We start from the raw sequence: 20,191 nt of genomic DNA, 5'->3' as shown, positions 1-20,191 counted from the left end.
TGGCTATGGGACATTGCCAGCTGATGTTACCAGTCAGGCTGCATTTCCCACTGCAAAGCATTATCACCACCTCGTGTTTGCGACATTAAACACAGCAGTGTTACAGGTGCAGTACATACACAAAATAAGAGCTGCCAAGAACAGAGGAAAATGGCAATGTTTGTGCACGTGGTATCAGCTTTTATGTAGTTGTGTGGCATTTACGAAGTTATTTTCCCTTTCATTAGTGCAAATCTACTGTGTTTAATCTCTATGGGAGATGAAGGGACTTGTAAAGGCAACACATGACAAAACTAAACACCAGTTCGATCCTCTAAATTTTAACAATGCCTTGGGAGTTAATGGGGAAGGAAAATGACACGTTAATGGAAAACACGGAGGTTTCAAGAGCGTCCTCGTGATTCTGGAATGAGAGCATCATTAGAATCAACAGAGGTTACACATACTAATGGAGAAATCAAGAGGCTGGCTTGGAAACACAAACATTTACAGTCCACCATTGGTGCCACAGCTTTAGAGGATGGACCCCACAGACTGATGCAGCACTGCACTAATTTATCCAGCCTATAGTTAATTGCAATTATATTGTTTGTATTAATTGCTGATTGCTATGGTAAACCACAGAAATTGGCTAATCAGTTGCATTAGTACCGAGGGTAGAAATGAGATTGGGCGCATCCATGAAGTTGCTCCAGAGCAGATAAGCAAGCAGACTCTCATCTTTAGCCTTTGATTTTAATGTTTGTTAGTAATTTAAAACAAATGTTAACAGACTGATAGTAAACCTGCACCTACTGCATTGTCGCTAAGTGCTGTGAGGCCTGTCAAGGAAGGGCAATATGGGCAAAGGATGAGAACTTAAGATTTTTATGGTATGGGCATTACAGATGAGTATAACACCAAAGCAGGAAAGGAACTGGAAACAGGCCAAACTTGTGTGCAACTGGCTTGAGTTGCACCTCTAGCAACACTGAGCATAGGGCAGCGTTACACCCCCAAACCTGCCGAAAGCGAGTGCAGTCCTCGCTGAAGTGAGCCAAACAAGGTGGATGGGGGGGGGTGGGGTGCAGGGCTGAAACTACCCCAGTACCCCAGGCCTGAAGAAATTGCTGCACTGTAATTTTTGGTTAACACTGCCTTTGCAGTAATGTTAGTGCAGACGTTACAGGCTTTTAGCCCTCCTTTCACCCACCCTGCAACAGCCCCGAACAAAGTTCATTAATCACCAGAGAAACCATAGCAACACACAAGCATCTTTGAGCTCTTGCAGATGTAGTCTTCAGCTCCCAACCTCTATTTTTTTCTCGTTTCCACTACTAGCTAGGAGAATCGGAAGATACTCTGATTTTTCACAGCTTTTTTTCTTTTTTTTTTTCTTTTTTTCTTTTCTTTCCCATTACCGCCGTGCGGGCAGCACAGGGGGCAGAAGCCCTGCGACACGCAGCTGGAGGGTGCCCCACCAACAGGCCCCCCGCTCGCAGGAGGCCAGCCCGGGCCTGCGCCCAGGCCGGCCTGTCGGGCCGCCCCCAAGGGAGGCGCAGGCCGCGGCGGGGGGGGGGGGGGCTCCTCTCGGAACCCTCCTGCGGGCTGCAGCCCGGCTCGGTGCTGCTGGGCGGCAGAGCAAGCCCCTGGGCCGGCGGGGCCCGAGGGGAACGGCGGAGGGCGCAGGGGGCGGAGCGCGCAGCGGCTTCGCCTCCCTCGCCGCCACCCGTAGTGGGCGTGGCCTGCAGGCCCATGCCTGCCGGGGACCCGGAAGTGGGGAGCTGCGGCGGCGGCAGGTGCGGGCGGCGGTCCCCTCCCCTCCCCTCCCCTCCCCTCCCCTCCCCTCCCCTCCCCTGGCGGCGGGGGGCCGGTGCCGCTTCGCGCCGCCCTTGGCGGAGGCCGCGAGTCTCGGCCGCGTCGTCGCCCCGGGCCGCTGACGGTGCGGAAGGAGAAGTGAAACGGCGCCGGGTGCGCACGGGACCTCCTGAGGGGGCCGACGGGTGAGGGGGGGCTCCTTCTCCCCGTGTCGGGGCAGAGCTGGGGGATGAGCCGCCTCCCTGTGCACCGCGGCTGGGCCCCGTCGTCCTCCGCCCCGCTGCCGCAGCGCTGCGGCAGGCCTTGCTGAGGCTCCCGGGGCGGGGGCGACGGGGCAGCGGTGAGCGAGGAGCCCGGGAGGTGGAGCAGGGTTTGCTGAGGCGTCTGGAACGGCCCGGAAGAAAACCCGTCCTTTCCGCGGCGGCCATTGCCGAGGGAAATCGTTCTCAGCGGCCCTGCTCGTTTGCCTGTGCCCGCAGGCCTCGGGCCCCGCCGACCCGGCGGTGTGGTGGGGTGCTCTGCCGGCCTGTGCGCAGGCTGCCCTGGGCTGCGCTTCTGAACCGGTGGTGCTTTATGGACCCGGCATGGTAGCTGGCATAGTCGTTTGGCACAGCTCTGAAACTTAGTGTCATGCATGTGCTGAAGCAGTCTACCGATTCAGGTGTGGGTCACCGTAGGCTCCGGTATGCCTCATTCCTCATATGCATTGCAGCTACTTCTTCGGGTGCCCTAAATCTGAATTCTCCCCTGTCCAGCTACAAATCCTTTGGGGCCCCTTGTGATAGCTCTGCTCTGAAGAAGCTTTTTCATGCTAAATGCCATGATGTGGGGATGGGGTGAAGTTATCAAACAAAATAATGCTTCACAGAGACTTTTGTTTCACTATGAATTTTATTTTATGTGAACCTTTTGGGGTAGGGTTTTTTTGTGCACTGTACAAGCACAGTTAGGGAAAACAATTGCTTGGCTCATGGTGCAGCATCTAAACACTGTTACAAAAGCACAGGAGAATAACTGGGTCCTTTTATTACAGAAAGACTGCAAGGAGATTCACAGCTGGCTTGCTGCAAACTCCAAGGAAGGCACAATTGAAGGTAGGTATGAATTTCTCGGGAGTTCAGGCTGCTCTCTGCACCCGGGAAACATCCTTAAAGAGCCTATCATTGTCTTTGATGGTCAGCATCTTCTTTGGTTGTACATGGATTGATTATTTCCTGTATTTGTTAACTTCTTTTTTAAGAGTGAATTGTGTTACCATCAGCTGAACAGCATGTTGCTTCACTGCTTCTCTTGCCAGTATGTGTAGGTGACAACAAGAGGGCCTGTTCATGTGTTTCCACTACCACCTGCCTGAGCTCCTCTGAGAACCTTCTTATCAGACTCTGATTTGGCATCCATTGTAGTAATAAAGTCAGTCCATTGTGTGTGGTATTGTCTACAGTTGGCCAGCTGATTGCTGGCACTCAGACAGCAAATTATTTCATGCTCCTCTTTGCATAGATGAAAGCAGAGAAGTGCCATGGTTTCTTCTTTGTAGTCCTAAGAACAATCAGGCAGCAGAGAGTAGCAATCTTTTAATTTTGTTGAATTTGCCATTGACTAAACATTATACAGGCAAAGAATAACTGAGAGGAGGCCAAGGAGGAAATACTGAGTGGCTTTTAGAAAGTGACCTGATTTGATGTATATGAACTTGATCTGAGAAATTGCTGGTTATTTTCTTCAGGGCCTGGTGACTCAAGTTAGGTTCAGTGAGAGAGAGTGTCTGCCTGAAGCCTTGAGCTCTAGCTAAACTTGCAGTCTAAACAGATATAAATGGTAAATAACAAGAGGGAAGACAGAAATGCAAAAACAGCAACTTGCTCAGGGTCATGTTGTGGACAGTGGCAGAGATGAGAACAGGACCAAGGTCTCTTGTCGTTATTTGCTGTGTTATAAGAGGATCGGAATGGGCCCATTTTGCCTTGGATTTTTTGAGGAGAAGGTCTTTCTGCGTGTGCAGTAATGCTGGGAACAGGGTTTGTATATGAAACGTGAGCTTCTGCAAAATGGGGTTTTCTTCGGAGCTTTATACTGGGTGCAGGATCTCAGGATCAAAAGCTGTGCCTCGGCCACTTCTACTGTCAAGCAGCTGAGGTGCTTTGTCATGCTTTCCTTGGTGTGCATCTCGGAAGTAAAAGCTTCTCTCTGCTTCCCCCTCTGTCTCTGCAGGCACATTTCCTGTCATGGTGAACAAGAGGCATAATGGCAACTTGCTTGTGCACCTGGGACCCAAACTGCAGGCCTACCCGGAGGAGCTGCTCCGGCAGCGGCAAGGCCACAACGGTCAGCCTGAGTACCTGATCCAGTGGAGTATCGTCAGCTTGGAAGAGAGAGTGGTGGGAGGCAGCAGTGCCTCCTCTGCAGAGACCAAGCCGGAGAACATCCTGATGTGGATGTCTGCAGAAGAGGTCTGTGCCAGCTGCCCGGCACTGCTGGGCAAGAGGAAGCTGGAAGGGCAGTGGGCGGAAGAGAAGGCAGCCAGCCCGTTCGCTGCAGACTTCCCGCTGGATGAAGCCTCACTGCTGGAGATGAAGGCTGATGTCAGGAGCCTGGTGCAGCGAGCTGGGCGGCAGATGGCCGAGGCTGGGGCCCCCGAGTCCTCCATCCTCAACACCATCCACGTGCTGAGCGCGTACGCCAGCATTGGCTCGCTGGCGGGTGCCTTCAAGGAGACGGGAGCCCTCGACCTGCTGATGAAGATGCTGTGCCACAAGGAGAAGCAAATCCGCCACAGTGCTGGCAAGATGCTGAGGGCCCTGGCTTCACATGATGCAGGTGGGGGCGGCTGCTGCTGCTCAGTGCCACTGAAGAGGTGCTGCTGGGCAGCTGAGGGGTGCCAGTCCTTCTGTAGGCCTGGGATGCCTGGGAAGCAGTGTGTCTCGGGGCTTGTTGGCAAAAGGGGAAGAATCAGACTGGAGCTTCCAAGCAGCTGCTTGGTCGTAGTTGTCTAGGGTGCTGTAAGACTTGAGAGCTCTTTCCCCTGACAGGTTCCTGAGCTGGGATGCTGATTCACTGTTTGGAGGACTTTTATGCCAAGGGGCTTGGCGGAGTGTTGGGGTGTCTGCTGCATGCTGTCAGTTGGAAAGGCTCTGGCCTGTTCTTGGCAAGGGAGCCTTTCCTCAGGCCTTGGTGGGTAGAGGCCTGGTCCTCACCCAGTCCTCTCATTTGAGAGGAGCTGCCATGGCTCAGAAGTGCCTGATGAGGCTTGGGTGCACCTGGAAGGTTGGTAGTGGTGGTGTGTCCCAGGAGAGATCTGGCTTTCCCTGCCCTAGTGCCCAAGTTCATGTGGCTCTCCAGCGGGGCAGATGGGGGGCTGCTTTGGGTTAAAACTTAGCTTTCTTCTTCCCTGGAACCCTGTTCTGGAGTCGGTTATTTGGGGTTGCTGCTTTGGGGGAATCTTGCAGCTTTAGGGGTGGAAGAAATGCAGTGTTATTTGGTGGAGCAAAATGTTGCCAATCCAGATTAAAGGACAGAACATGGTTCTAGGTTACGCTGAGCAGCAAAGCTGTTCCTTGCCTGCAAGTCTATCTTGTGCCAGGAGGGTGGGGTGAGGGTTATCTTTATGGGGCCTGAAGGGTTTCTGTTGTTGTTGCAGGGAGCCGGGCCTATGTCCTGCTGTCCCTGAGCCAGCAGGATGGCATTGAGCAGATTGTAGACTTTGACAGTCGCTACACCTTGCTGGAGCTGTTTGCTGAGATGATGTCTTCTGAAGAGCACTGCATGTCCTTTGAGGGGATTCACCTTCCCCAGGTAGTGGCAGGACCTGCCAGCGCTGGGCCTGTGGGCTTTAGGGGTCAGGAGGGGTGAGAGTGGGGGACCAGAGCTGGTGTCCTTGTTTGGGACAGGAGTGTGGTCGGCCAGCGGGCAGCTGAGCAGGACTGGGTACTGGGAGAGCTGGCACAGGATCTGGGCCTGGCTTGAGGCTGGGGGTTGGTGGAGAGGCATGTGGAGAGCCTTGTGTCTGAGCAGGGAGATGAGGGTGGGCTGAGAGGTCTCTGCTGCTGCCTGGTCCGGAGCTATCACGGGAGCCTGAGTGTGGATGGGCTGGTGGCTTGGAGAGAGCTGGGGGCTGGAGGTGCTCTGCAGGCTAGGGTCTGACAGCCATGCTTGTTGCAGATCCCCGGGAAGCTGCTGTTCATCCTGGTGAAGCACTACCTGTGTGTCACTTCTCTCATGGACAAGCTCAGCAGTGGCGTGGAGCAAGGAGGGAAGCAGCAGGACTGTGCTGTGCCCAGCCTGCTCACTGAGGAGGGGAGCCGTGTGAAGCAGGAGTTTGAGTTCAGCATGGCTATGGCAAACCTCATCTTGGAGCTGGTGCACGTGATGGGCTGGGACCACAGCCGCAAGCCAGAGCTGCTGCCCCAACAGGAGCTGCGGCCTCGCACCACCCACTCCATCTTCCAGCCCAAGACCTCAGCCTGCACTGCTGCCCAAATGCCTGTGCTTACTTCAAATCATGGTCCCCACAAAAAGAAGGGTCGTGCCTTCCTGACCCTGTCAGACTTCACAGACTGCAGTGGCTATGTGGAGTACTTAAAGGCAAACCTCGTGCGTGGCATGCGGGTGCGCTTGCTGGAGGACTGTGGTGATGTCAGAGCTGGGGAGGAAGGCGAGTTTCTTCAGAGCACTAATAGCATGCACACAGCGCAGGTAGGTCGCTAGTGGAAGTAGTCTGGCTGGGATGGCAGAGGGGAGTGGCAGGGATGACTGATGATTTCCTAATGATGACTTCCTAATGATGATGGACAATAGAGATATCATAATTAGGACACTGTCTACATATGTCCTAGCAAAGAAGTCACCTTTCAGAACTAGAAGTGCAGGTCCTAAGGAAAGCTAGTCTGGTTTAGTATGGGCTGTCCTGCTAAGATTTCTTAGCCTTTAAAACAGGTGGCTGTATCCTGCCTCCCAGGAGCAGTCCCTAGCCCTGGTTTGATCTTGGGGTTGGTTTGGGAACAGGCTAGCTGGCACAAATGAGTAACACAGCAAAAGGTGCTTGAAGGTCTTAAGCCTTGGTATGTGAGCGATGGTATTTATGGCATACTGTTGTTCTCACTGGGTTAGACACAGCCTACATAGCTGTTTCTTTTGATCTGCAGGTATATGTGGGGATCTGTTTCCCTTTAAAAATGCCCTTTGGGTGAGTAGACCTTAAATGAGAGTTTGTGTTCAAAAGAGCTGGTAGAGCTGTGTATCTGCAGTTGAGTTGCTAAGTTTGTGCCAGGGATCAGGGAAAGGGCCTCAATATTTGAGGAGGGGGAGGAATCCTAGAATCATATAATAGTTTGGGTGGGAAGGGGCCTTTAAAGGTCATCTAGTCCAACCTCCCTGCAATGAGCAGGGACATCATCAACTAGATCAGGTTGCTGAGAGCCCTGTCCAACCTGACCTTGAATGTTTCCAGGGATGGGGCATCTACCACCTCTCCGGGCAACCCGTTCCAGTGCTTCACCACCCTCATTGTAAAGAATTTCTTCCTTATGTCCAATCTAAATCTACCCTCTTTCAGTTTAAAACCATTACCTCTTGTCTTATCGCAACAGGCCTTACTAAAAAGTCTGTTCCCATCTTTCTTATAAGCCCCCTCTAAGTACTGAAAGGCTGCAATAAGGTCTCCCTGGCGCCTTCTCTTCTCCAGGCTGAACAAACCCCAAGTCTCTCAGCCTGTCCTCATAGGAGGGGTGTTCCATCCCTCTGACCATTTTTTTGTGGCCCTCCTCTGGACCTGCTCCAACAGGCCCATGTATTTCTTGTACTGAGGGCTCCAGAGCTGGATGCAGTACTCCAGGTGGGGTCTTACCAGAGCATAGTAGAGGGGCAGAATCACCTCCCTCGACCTGCTGGCCACGCTTCTTTTGATGCAGCCCAGGATATGGTTGGCTTTCTGGGCTGCAAGCGCACATTGCTGGGTCATGTCCAGTTTTTCATTCACCAGTACCCCCAAGTCCTTCTCCACAGGGCTGCACTCAATCTGCTCATCACCCAGCCTGCATTGATACTGGGAGTTGCCCTGACCCAGGTGCACTTGGTCTTGTTGAATCTCATGAGGTTCACATGGGCCTACTCCTCAAGCTTGTCCAGGTCCCTCTGTATGGCATCTCGTCCCTCAGGCATGTCAACCACACCACTCAGCTTGGTGTCATCTGCAAACTTGCTGAGGGTGTACTCAATCCCACTGTCTGTGTCATTGCTGAAGATCTTAAACAGCACCGGTCCCACCATGGACCCCTGAGGGACACCACCCATCACTGATCTTCATCTGGCCATTGAGCCGTTGACCACTACTCTCTGGATGCGACCATCCAGCCAATTCCTTATCCACCGAACAGTCCATCCATCAAATCCATATCTCTCCAATTTAAAGAGAAGGATGTTGTGGGGGACCATGCCAAAAGCCTTACAGAGTCCAGATAGATGACATCCATAGCTCTTCCCTTGTCCACTGATGTAGTCACTCCATCATAGTAGGCCACTAGGTTGGTCAGGCAAGACTTGCCCTTGGTGAAGCCATGCTGGCTGTCTTGAATCACCTCCCTGTCCTCCGTGTGCCTTAGCATAGCTTCTAGGAGTATCTGTTCCATAATGTTCCCAGGCACAGAAGTGAGGCTGACAGGTCGGTAGTTCCCCCTTTCTACCCCTTTTTAAAACAGATGCAATGTTTCCCTTTTCCCAGTCACCAGAGACTTTACCCGATTGCCATAACTTTTCAAATATCATGGAGAGTGGCTTGGCAACTACATCAGCCAATTCCTTCAGGACTCTGTGATGCATCTCGTCAGGTCCCACAGACTTGTGTATGTTCAGGTTCCTCATGTGGTCTTGAACCTGATCTTCTCTTACAGTGGGAGGGACTTTGCTCCCCCAGTCCCTGTCTTGAGGTTCATCCACTCCAGAGGTGTGGGACGAGAGATTGCCAGTGAAGACTGAGGCAAAAAAATTGTTGAGTATGTCAGCCTTCTCCTCGTCTGTTGTTACCAGTTTGCCAGTCTTGTTCATTGGGGGGGACGGGGACATACACTTTCTTTGACCTTCCTTATCTGGCTGACATACCTACAGAAGCCCTTCTTATTAATCTTTGTGTCCCTTGCCAAGTTCAGCTCCAGCTGTGCCTTGGCCTTCCTGACCCCATCCCTACACCACCGGGCAACATCCTTATACTCTTCCCGGGATACCTGTCCCTGCTTCCACTGCATGTGCATTCCATTTCCTTCTTGCCCTTTAGTTTGACCAGCAGGTCATGACTCATCCATGCCAGTTTCTTGGCTTTCTTTCCCGATTTCTTACACATGGGCATTGAGAGCTCTCGTGCTCTATGGGAAGCATCCTTAAAGGTCTGCCATCTCTGTTCTGCTCCCTTGTCCCTGAGCGCAGTTTCCCAGGGAGTCCCATTGACTAAATCCTCGAACAGCTGGAATTTTGCTTTCCTAAAATTCAGGGTCCTGACTTAACTCTTTGCCTGTCCTGTATTCCTCAGGGCTGTGAACTCCAGCAGTGCCTGATCGCTGCAGCCCAGGCTGCCTCCAATCTTAACGTCTGTGACTAGCTGACTTGTGTTGGTGACCAAAAGGTTCAGTAACGCATCTCCTCTGGTAGGGCTGTCTATTACCTTGCCTAAGAAGTTATCCTCAATGCACTCCAGGAGTCTCCTGGATTGCCTGCAGCTTGCTGTGCTACTTTTCCAGCAGATGTTGGGGTGGTTGAAGTCCAGCAGGATGAAAGCCTGCAAGAGTAATCCCTCCTGTAGCTGGAGTAAGAAGGCTTTGTCAGTAGGCTCCCCTTGATCAGGCAGCCTGTAGTAAACACGGACCACAAGGTTCCCTTTGTGGGCTTGATCTCTAATTCTTGGCCTAAGGCATTCAGCTCTTGCTACTCCCAGAACATCCTGCTAGTGATGGGCCAGTGCTGGAGCAGCAGGGCTTGGACTCAGGCATAGGGGTGGGAAAGCATTTGAGTGCTGCTCCAGCCTTTTTGTGGGCATGGGGGAGGTGCTTGTTCCTGCTTAGACCTTTTTCTTGAGACTTTCTTCTCAATCCTGAAGGCTGGGTATGTTCAGTGAGAGCTGAGATTTTGTTTTGACTATGCAGTGGGGTGCTGGTGGGCTTTGTGCGTCACTCTAATCTATGTATGGTTATTTCTGCAGACTGTCTGCTGATCTTGCACTTTGGCCATGCTTTTGAGCTTCCCAAACATTGCAGCTAGAGGCACAATTTCTGTTGTCTTAAAAATCAAGCTTTAGCTGGCTGTCGTCCATAGATAGAGGGTTGTCTCTGCTCGTGTCCTCTGCTCAGTCCAGCATTGTGTTGGCTGCAAACAGGGCTATAATTCAGTTCATGAAATCTTAAGTAAATTGAGATAGTAACCAGTAAAATGAGAAACTGTAACCACTACACACGTTAGTGTGTGTAATTGTGGGTTTGGTTTGGTTTTCTATCCCCCAAGTAATTTGTAGAAGTGCATACTTTGGTTTTGCAGATGATAAATAAGGAGTCTGAGGCCACTTCAGCTGGTCATAGCTGTACTTCAGGTGCCACTTCAGCCTATGCTCAAAGGCTTCCCTAGTTCAAGCTGATTTCTGTGGATGTAGATGGCCTGCGAATAGAATTAAGTGCCATGCTAGTGCAAAGCTTTGTTTTGCTGATACGCAAAAATCAGTAGTTGAAAAGCCCCACTCTGGTATCTAAAAATGCATGACTTCCTAATGCTCTTTCCAAATCTCTCCTGCTGTGACTTAAAGTTCATTACCAGCCTTTCCAGAGTGGAGGTAGAGAATTTGACATTACCTTCTGTATGTTTGAAGATCATCTCCTTTAAATCTACTTTCAGTTTTTGTTAAGCAGGAGATTCTCTAGCCTTCTTGGACTATGGCCCACTTTATTTTGTGTAATGCCATTGCTTTCATTTACAGCCAAATAAAAATTAGCCAATTAAGAACACTAAACACTGACTTATTTCTTTTCTCCTATTGTCTCTCTTTGCTTTCTTGTGCACAGGGAAATGGTGTGAATATTCTTTTGGTTTTTTTCCTCAGCCAGTTGCAGACTGCTTTTTCCTTCTGATACTCTTCTGTTTATTCAGTGAGAACTGGTTTTAGGATGATTTTTTCCAGTCACCTTTCAGTAACTTCAACTTACTCTGGTCCAGGCTCCTTAATTTCCTTCTAGTTTTGGAGCACTTCTTGCAGATGTAATTTAAACCAGCAGCTTAAAATGCTCTGAAATGTGCATGTGCAAGAAGGAAGCTTCCAGCCTTATCTGCTTGTTTGGTGGTTGGATGTTACCAGTATGTGCTTGTATTGGGAGAGTGTAACTGTTAGGGCAGCATGTGCTGTGCAAATATGGCTTGCCCATCTTATTTGCACTTTCTTCTAGTTCCATTCTTTCCCCTTCATACTCCTAAGTTCTTGGGTTCTGTTGAGCAGATTTCTTGCCCACAGTTCCTCTACTTAATCACTTTCTTCTCTGGTTTAATAATTTACAGTTTGATGCCCTGTGCTTTACTAAAGTTGACAATTTAAATTGATCTTTTTTTAAATCTAGAAAATCAGTTACTTTAGCAAAGAAAACTAGTGCATCAATCTGTTAGAATTGAAACTTGAAGCAGGTTTACCTGTTAATTCAAATTTATTGCTTATCTTCAATATCATTAGTTGTTCCTTCCACTAAAATATGCTTTAAAGGTTTGCATACTACTGAAGTCAAAGTAGTGAACCTGTAGTGATGAGTTATTTAACCAATTTTTTTTCTCAAATTAGAAGCACTGGCTTTAGTGTTCATCAGTCACATGGAAACACCACTGAATAACCTAAATCCTTCCAACTTTCCAGCTGTGCTTCTGGCAGATTACTTGGTATGTCTTTCATCTCTCTCCTCCAAACTGAATTTTGCTTCTCTCTCAGTTGTGGCAACTTCCAGATTTGTATCCCTCTACCTGTTACCAGCTTGCTTTGCTTTCTTTTGTGTTTACTCAATATTCAAGTAAAATTCTCTTCTAGTTTTGGACCATGCATAGGTGATTTTTCATTGCAGGGCCCCTCAATTGAATAACTGCTTTGCATCTTATTTTTAAGTGTTTGATAAACCTTTTGTCTTTTATAACCCACTCTGTAAAGATAAATTGCAAAGGAAATATGTTTCCTACTGATTCTCTCTTTGTCCTTATGCTCCTTGATTTCTAAGATCTGTGTTTTTCTAAAATTCGGTTTTCCATTTCTTACAAGCTTGTACTTGGTTTTACTCTTAATGTAACTGGGCACTTGGAAAAGAGCACCAAGATCCTTTCACATTTTTCTCCTGTTGCCTGTGGTAGAAATTTCAGAGGGTTTTTTTATTCACTGTTGAGCTAAACTGTACTGTTAACTTTCATTCCCTTTGTCCAGTTAGTCCCTTGGATTTCTTCTCCTGTCTATCTTTCTGTTTAATTAGGTTGAATGAACTTGTAATTGCTCCATCCAGGCTTATTTTCAATAAGTCTTCTGTAAGGCTCACACTACTGGCAAAACCAGATCTAAATGGTAATAAATACACAGTGAAGAAGTTTGTTGGCTGCTATTTGGAAGTACCTTATTTCTGCTGCTATTAGTGTTCCTTGCCCTCCAGTCTGTCTAGGAAGTTGGGAATGTACATGCAGTCTTTGGGGGTGTTAATTTTTACCCTGCTCTTTATGTTCATATCCATGTATGTGTCTTTAGCAGTCCCTCAAAGTTGTGTGAGAAACTTTTGAACTAAACCATTCAATGATTTTTCTTTCCACAGGGAGATACCAGGAATCTGACATCTCAAAAACATCTTTGTAATGACATCTCTTGATGTCATCTCTTGTTTTTCCTGGGCCTTTGCCATTAGTCTCTCTTTGAAGGGAAACTTGATTTTTATCTCTGTTGCTCTTTCTTATCTTGTGTATCACAGTTGCTTTGTATTGATAGTTTATCTGCTGGTGACTAGTGAGTTCAGGTTACAAGAACTGCTTCTCCCTGGTCTTTGTTAAAATTTTGATCCTTTCCTTTTTGGATAGTTCTGCTTTTGTAGCTCCCCCTGCCTGAGGCTTTCTGTCAGTCTTCTGTGTGCCAAATGCAAATTCATGTGCATTTTTGATTGGGGCCACTCCATCATAAGTCTGTCTCTTACCTCCTCTCATCTTTCCTTTATTGCTCTGTTTTCCGTTGGTTTCTTTGCCTCTCCAAAGAAAAAGTTTCACTGTTTGTGTCTGGTCCTTCAGTCATATCTTTCCATGACTCCTTTGAGATGATATCTGGTACATAACTAGTTTAGGTCGGGATTCATTGAAGACTAATTGGTGTTGTGTGTAGAGTTTAACTCAGTTGCCTTCCATGTAGTGCTCTCTTAAAGTCTTTCAGTATCTTATCTCTTTAGCTCTCCAGCACAATGGAGTCCTAGTAGCATTGGTGTAACTCCAAAAGAGCTCAGTGAATCAGGCAACCCATATGTTTTTCTGCTTTTTTTAAGTTATTGACATGTTGTACTTGCTGTTGCTGGGTCCTCCTTCTGCTCAGAAGGTTAAATGTAAAACTATGATATGGGAAGCCATAAAAAAAATCCTTTTGATTTTGAGAGGCAACTTGGAGAAAGCACAGAAAACAATTGCTGCCTTTGAGACATGCTTGTCAAGAACCCAAAACCTGTCTGAGAGGGTTGGTGAATGACTGAGGTGTAAAAGTATAATCAATGGAAGGTAAAGGCAGAGTAGGAAAAATAGTTTTCTTTACATTTGGATTCACCAAGTGGTTTGTGCATCAAGACCCTTTATATATAGTTCATCTGCCTCAAGGTAGTGTTGGTTAAGTTCTTCCTTTGTATGCTTTTCCCAAGGCACCTGCTGCTGGGCACTTTTGGAATGGGCATGCTTAACTAGATGCACTCCTGTCACTGCTGCTGTGCTAGATGAGATCTGTAGTGGTTGCAGGCAAAATTGGTGGTTTTTATTTTTAATAAAGATCCAGGTGTAACCAGGGAAACAAGTTAATCAAGGTGGCTTGCTTAAAAATTAGACAATGAGTGTGTTGAAATCTGTATATGAATTAGGTGGTCTACTTGAACAGTGCCTGCTATCTCCATGCATTTGGGAAATGGGAGGACAAATGTAGCATGAGGATTGAATGAGTGAGCAAATGTGATCATCTAGATCTGTTTTACACACAGGTTTTATGGCAGTCAACAGGTTGGACCTGTTGGATGCGTTGGCACATGTTGGAGATTATTGGCTTTGGAGACCAGTGCGAAGATCCTGCTGCTCAGGAAAAAGAATATAGTCTGAGCGAGCGCTTTAATCTAGACACAGGTGAGATTATGTGTTGCAGGTATGTGGCTGTACCATCTCTTTCTGCTTCTGCTGTGGCATATTTTTGAGTGGTAAACTTTATATTGCTAAGCATATAACAACTAGCAGGTTGGATTTAGAAAGCACTATGAGCTTTTAGTTTATATGACCATTTAGAACTGGTTAAGTGATTACATGGCTTGTGGTTGCACGGATAACTTTTGGAATCCTAGACTTCTGTCATGATATAATAAAAGTCATGATATAAAAAGCATAAAATTTGATTTAAGCTGCTACTGTCAAAAATGTGTGTTTGAAATAACTAAACAAACTGCCAAAATAAGAATGTAGAATCTCTCCGAGATGAACCTGCTTTAGGCACCCTCAGATCCCCTTAAATAAATGATGTGGATTTTTAAAAGCATTAACATGCCAACAATTTGTTTAACTTCATACCACTCAGTTTTGGGCAAGGTGAGCATTAAATGCACTGTTTTATAGAATCATCTAGGTTGGAAAAGACCTTTAAGATCATCCAGTCCAACCATTAACCTACACTACCAAGCCCACTCTAGACTAATCAAGGGTAGACCAGACTAAACCATATCCCGAAGTGCCACATCTACCCGTTTTTTAAACGCCTCCAGGGATGGTGACTCCACCACCTCTCTGGGCAGCCTGTTCCAATGCCTGACCACCCTTTCCGTAAAGAAATTTTTCCTAATTTCCAGTCTAAACCTCCCCTGGCGCAGCTTAAGCCCATTTCCTCTTGTCCTATCGCTAGCTACTTGGGAGAAGAGACCAACACCCACCTCACTACAACCTCTTTTCATAAGACATCTGCAGAATCTCCTAGAATCCTTTGACATTGCACTTGTACTGGGAGAAGAACCAGAAAAAGGGAAAATCCAGACTTCAGATATCCCTTTCTTGTTCAGCATCTGACATGACTCTGGCCCGGGAAACCTGTTAAAATAACTCTCTTATCATGCCTGTGATCTTGTAGGACATCTTTTGGGTAGAGTGATTTGGATTTAACTGCTGCAAGAGACAGAATATACATGAGATCAGCAGCTGATTAGCCACTTTAAAAACATTCTTATTGCCAGTTAAAAAGATGGCTTCTTTAATGGCTTCTACCTCTTGTAACTAAAGACTTAACTGCATGTTAGTTTGAAGTGGCTAAGTTAAACCAAACTTGGTTAGACTTTGTCTTTTTTTCTTGGTCTCTGATTTTGGTAGAAGTATGGGCTCTATTTCATTTCTGTGTAAAACTTTTTTTCCAGTCGTATCGCACATTGAAATTGAATTGAAAAAGTAGATGCTTTCTGCTTTGGATCTTGACAGTTGGATAAATTAGCTCATGTTGACTGACTGTTGATAATCAGCCATGTATGTAGTTGCTCTTAGCATGCTTGAGCCTTTTGGAGTGAGTTTGGCCCTTTTCTGTTGAGTCTTGAGGTGGTGAATGTCTCCCACCTTGCATGTGCAGAGAGGACTGCAAGTTGTTGCTTAGCAGGTATCAGCAAGTGTTGATTCATCTCTGATTTCTAAATTACCTAGGGAATATCTAACTTACATAACGAATTTTATCCCCCTCTCTTCATTTTGGATGCATTAGCTAAAAGGAGTGTGATAACTGTGCAGTCTTGTTTTGCTTTTGCCTATAAGTATTTGCCCTGTTAGCCAGCAGGAGGCATTTGGAAAAGGGAGAACCTCACGGCAGAATTAACTTCCTATCCATTGACTCCTCTAGCATCTTGGGCCACCTCTGTTTTCCCTTCTGCAGCTGCATGCTGGCACTGTGGATTCTGTGGGTGTCCAAGTGCATTGCCTTGGCTGGTCCAGGCACTGTGGAAACAGGTTGGGGGAGCAGTGAGCTAGAGGTGCCCATTTTGAGCGTGTACTTTTTCTGTTCTACAGCCCAAAGAGGTTCAAGTGAAGATGGTAATCCCCTTCTCTACAGCTTTGTCCTGGTTTCGGCTGGGATAGAATTAATTTTCTTCCTAGTAGCAGGCATAGTGCTGTGGTTTGGATTTAGTAGGAGAAGAATGCTGATAACACACTGATGCTTTAGTTGTTGCTAAGTACTGCTTATGCTAGTCAAGGACTTTTCAGCTTCCCATGCTCTGCCAGGTGCACAAGAAAACTGGGAGGGGGCACAGCCAGATTAGTTGATCCAAACTGCCCAAAGGGCTATTCCATACCATATGATGTCATGCTCAGTATAGAAACTGGGGGGGGTTGGCCGGGGGGAGCAATCACTGCTCGGGAACTGTCTGGGTATCGCTCAGCAGGTGGTGAGCAGTTGCGTTGTGCATCGCTTGCATTTTATATTATTATTATTATTATATTGTTATTATTATCATTACTATTTTACTTTATTTCAATTATTAAACTGTTCTTATCTCAACCCAGGAGTTTTCTCACTCTTACTCCACTGATTCTCTCCTCCATCCCACCAGGGCAAGGGGAGTGAGCAAGCGGCTGCGTGGTGCTTAGTTGCTGGCTGGGGCTAAACCATGACAAGCTTCTAGGGTCTCCCAGCATGTTCCCCCTCTCTTGCTGCCCTCCTGTCACCTCCTTTTCCTGCAGCAGGCTGTGGGACAGTGGGGATCTCTTCTGCCCAGATGGTCTGCATGAGCTCTTTCGCTGGGGAATGTGGGGTGTGCAGCAGAGGATGGAGGAATTGGCAGAGCTGACAGTGCCCTTCCTTGCTCTGCTCCCGTGCAGTTGCACAGCCGTTTTTCTGCAAGCCCTTTGCGGGGCTGTACTCCCTGCCTTACCTGGGGGAGCAGCCGACCAAGGCTGTGGAGGCCCTGAGCCGTGCCGAGTGGTGGGAGCTGCTCTTCTTCATGAAGAAGCTGGAAGCGCAGGAGCAGAAAGAGATCACCTGTCTCATCCAGCAGGACCAGGGAGAGCAGGTATGGGCCAGAGCCTGCAGTGGGGAAACGGGAGGGAGAGGGCGAGGGAGAACATTAGGGAAGGGACCGGGCCCAGAGGAGGAGACGGCAAGCGTGAGCTGTGCAGGGACAGCCTGAACGGAGCAGAAATGGGACTGAAACGGGAGAGTGAGTGGGGGGTGACAAAAGGGTGGGGAGCTGGGCACAGCAAAGGGGTGAGGAGAGATGAGAGGAAACGCAGTCTCCCATGACACTGCCAGCGAGGTTTGGGTAGGTGAGGCAAGGCCCTGGGGTGATTCTGCTGGTTGCAGTCGGGTGGTGAGTGCAGGTGGGAGGTCTGGGCTGGTGGTAGTTGGGTTGGGGCGAGCCAGGGGAGGGTGGCACTGGGGAATGGCCCTGGAGGCCTCTGGGGGTGCAGCCGTTCTGTCCGTTCTGGCAGTGGCTGTCACAAGGGGTGTGGGGTCTGTGGCGAGTCCATGAGGGTTAACTTGACCCCATCTGTCCAGCTGTTGGAGGTGGACGAAGAAGCCCTGATCCAGCTGTCAGTACGTGCAGAGCTGGCCCAGAAGGTGCTGGAGGTGTTGGAGAAGCGGTGCCAGGGCAGCGCTCAGCATGATCTGCGCGGCTCCCACATCTACACCAAATACTTCCTCGGTAGGGGGGCTGAGCAGGATGGTAGGGGGAGCACCGCGGTGTCCTCGGAGGGTGCTGGCTGCAGGAGCTCTGGCCCTGAAGCCACGACGGCCAAGGCAGCAAAGGAAGACCTTTCTGCAGCCAAAGGGCCACCCCGAGCCCCTGCTGCAGCAATGAAGTCGGATTCCCAGCTGTTCAGCGAGCTCCTTGAGAGGGAAGGGCTGTTCCTCCCAGAGGTGACAGAGGAGCAGATCAAAGGTAATCGCCTGCTACGTGCTGAGGCACGTGCAGGGTGCTGCACGGTGCTGGAGGCGGCTCCATTGGCTGGATGGAGGAAGGCTCTGGGCAGGGCATGGGAGGCGAGGCACCCCGAGGTTGCCTGGGGAGGGGGGGCCTGTGGGTGCTTGGGTCTGTGGGTGCGTGGCACCCTGGGAGTTGCTGGGGGTGTTACTGCTGCCCTGACACCTGTGTCCCTGCCTCCCTCCCGCCAGCGTTGGGCAGCTGCGAGGGGGTGAGCGAGAGGGGCTCGCTGGCCAAGATTGCAGCTGTGGTGGATGTGATCCAGAGCGGCAGCTCAGAGGTGGGGCTGCGCTTGGCCGGGCTCAAGCACATCATGAAGATCCTGGAGGAGGAGCCGGAGCCCGAGCGGCAAGTCGGCAAAGCCCAGGGCGGGCTGGGGACCAGGAGTGTTGGGTGAGCTGTGGGGTGCTGCGCACCCCTCCTGCTGGCTGGGGGGGGCCGTGTCGGCAGGGTGGGGGACAGTACTGGAGGTGGGAGTGTGGGAGGTGGCAGTGGAAGCGTGAAGGCCGGTCTGTCCCTGCGTGCTCGTCAAGAAGAGAGGTGGGTCTTGTGTCCCTTTGTCCCAGGCGGTCTCATTCCTGGGGCTGGCCCAGCTGCGGTAGAGCCGTGTGGGCAGGGAGAAGGTGGCTGTCAGGGCCCGGGGTGCCGGCGTGCCCGCGGCAGTGCCAGGAGGCTCCTCCTGAGGCATCCTTTCCCGTGCAGGGAGAGGCTGGTGAAGGTGGCAGTGGAGCTGCTGAGCACCGAGGTGGCAGAGAAGGCTCTGGTGGCGGTGACGCTGCGGCTGCTGGCCGTGCTGATGGCGACGTACGACTGGCGCGTGCCGTTTGCCACGGAGGGCGGCGTGCGGGCTGTGCTGGCCTGCATGCAGCAGCACGCCTCCTCCGCCCTGGTGCAGCAGGCTGGGCTGGCGGTGAGTGTGGCAGAGGGGATGCTGCAGGCGGGGTGCAGGCTCGCCCAGGCATGGTGGAGTTGCCCGCTGCCCTCCTGACTGCTGTTGACCTCGCAGGCCCTGAAGGTGCTGGTGGGAGCCGTGGCCGGCGAGGCAGAAGGTGCCGGCGGGAAGCCCTTGCCCCTGAACCATGCCGACGCGCAGATGATGCGGGAGATCTTTGCCAGCATCGGCTCTGCCTCCAGCGAGGGCTCGGCGAGCCTGCTGAGCGCCATCCCTGCTGCCATGAGCACCATGCAGAGGGTCCCAGGGTAGGGGCAGAGCGAGCGCAGCGGCTGGGGGTGGGGGGACCCTCTGCGTGGGGGGGTGGGCAAGGCAGGCAGGTGGCTCGTGGGTGCAGGGGAGGCTCCGTGCTGGGGGAGGAAGGCGCCCGCATGGCTCTGTCCCTGCAGGGGCTCCTCAGGAGTGCGGAACGGCTTGCTGGTGGTGAACATGCTGATCGACAGCCACCGGGGCCTGGCAGAGCAGCTGGCAAGCTGCGACCTCCCCGCGGTGCTGCAGAGCTGCTGGTGGGACAGGCAGAGCACCGGCTGCCCTCACGGGATGCTGGCCCTGGGCGCGATCAACCGCCTCGCGGAGCACCGGCTGCCCCTGGGCCCGGAGACGGCAGGTAGCGTGCCGCCCGCGCCCCTGCCGTGCCACGGCCCCGTGGATGCAGCAGGCAGGGCTGCCTCGCCGGCCAGGGCAGAGCACCCCAGTGGCACCTCTCACGCGCGCGCCTGGGCCGGGCCTGTGTGTCCTTGTCGCGGCAGGCAGAGAGGCCCCGCTGGACCTGAGGGAGGTGCGGACGCTTCTGGGCAGCCTGGGGGATGGCACCTTGTCCAAGGACGTGGTGGTGGCCCTGGAGCGGCAGCTCTGCGGCGAAGGCCCCGTCCCCTCTGGCGAGGCGTCCCAGCTGCTGCAGGACCGTGGGTGCTTCAGGCTGCTGCTGCGCAGCTTTGCGCTGCTGGGGGCGGAGAAGGCCGTGAGCCTGAGCATCCTCAGGTGGGTCCAGGGGGATTTGGTGGGGGTCTGGGGCCTCCGCAGCAGGTGTGCGAGCGCTGGCGGTGATGCTGGGGGGAGGTGGCACATGCCTGTGGGTCCTGGTGGGGCTGTTCTTGGCCAGGGCGGGGGGCAGGTGCGCCCCAGCACATATGCGGGTGCTGATTGGGGTGTCCTGGGGCGCAGGGCCATGTGGGGACAGAGCAGCACGTGCCTGGGTGCTGATGGGGACGTGCAGGGGCAGCGCAGCGCGTGCGTGGGTGCTGGTGGGGCGTCCGAGGTGCCTGGGGAGCCTTGGCTCCCAGTCCCTGTG

General features: G+C 51.0%; 1 protein-coding gene across 1 annotated transcript in view; it reads left to right on the top strand.

The window, feature by feature from the left end:
• Positions 1 to 2,859: 2,859 nt before the first annotated feature.
• The window catches only part of LOC104033101 (cullin-9), a 36,250-nt gene continuing 18,918 nt past the window's right edge, over positions 2,860 to 20,191 (top strand). The window contains exons 1-12 of the mRNA XM_075707591.1: positions 2,860 to 2,891; positions 4,009 to 4,614; positions 5,435 to 5,589; positions 5,956 to 6,489; positions 13,995 to 14,133; positions 16,846 to 17,036; positions 17,522 to 17,906; positions 18,140 to 18,341; positions 18,651 to 18,858; positions 18,955 to 19,148; positions 19,290 to 19,507; positions 19,650 to 19,881. Of these exons, the coding sequence (XP_075563706.1) occupies positions 4,023 to 4,614; positions 5,435 to 5,589; positions 5,956 to 6,489; positions 13,995 to 14,133; positions 16,846 to 17,036; positions 17,522 to 17,906; positions 18,140 to 18,341; positions 18,651 to 18,858; positions 18,955 to 19,148; positions 19,290 to 19,507; positions 19,650 to 19,881 (3,050 nt within the window). The 5' untranslated portion in view covers positions 2,860 to 2,891; positions 4,009 to 4,022. The remainder of the gene's footprint in view (positions 2,892 to 4,008; positions 4,615 to 5,434; positions 5,590 to 5,955; positions 6,490 to 13,994; positions 14,134 to 16,845; positions 17,037 to 17,521; positions 17,907 to 18,139; positions 18,342 to 18,650; positions 18,859 to 18,954; positions 19,149 to 19,289; positions 19,508 to 19,649; positions 19,882 to 20,191) is intronic.

The sequence above is a fragment of the Pelecanus crispus genome, chromosome 3 (genome assembly GCF_030463565.1).
Source record: "Pelecanus crispus isolate bPelCri1 chromosome 3, bPelCri1.pri, whole genome shotgun sequence".
Lineage (NCBI taxonomy): Eukaryota > Metazoa > Chordata > Aves > Pelecaniformes > Pelecanidae > Pelecanus > Pelecanus crispus.
The sequence above is the reverse complement of the archived record's forward strand: the minus strand, read 5'-3'. Positions and strand labels throughout refer to the sequence as shown.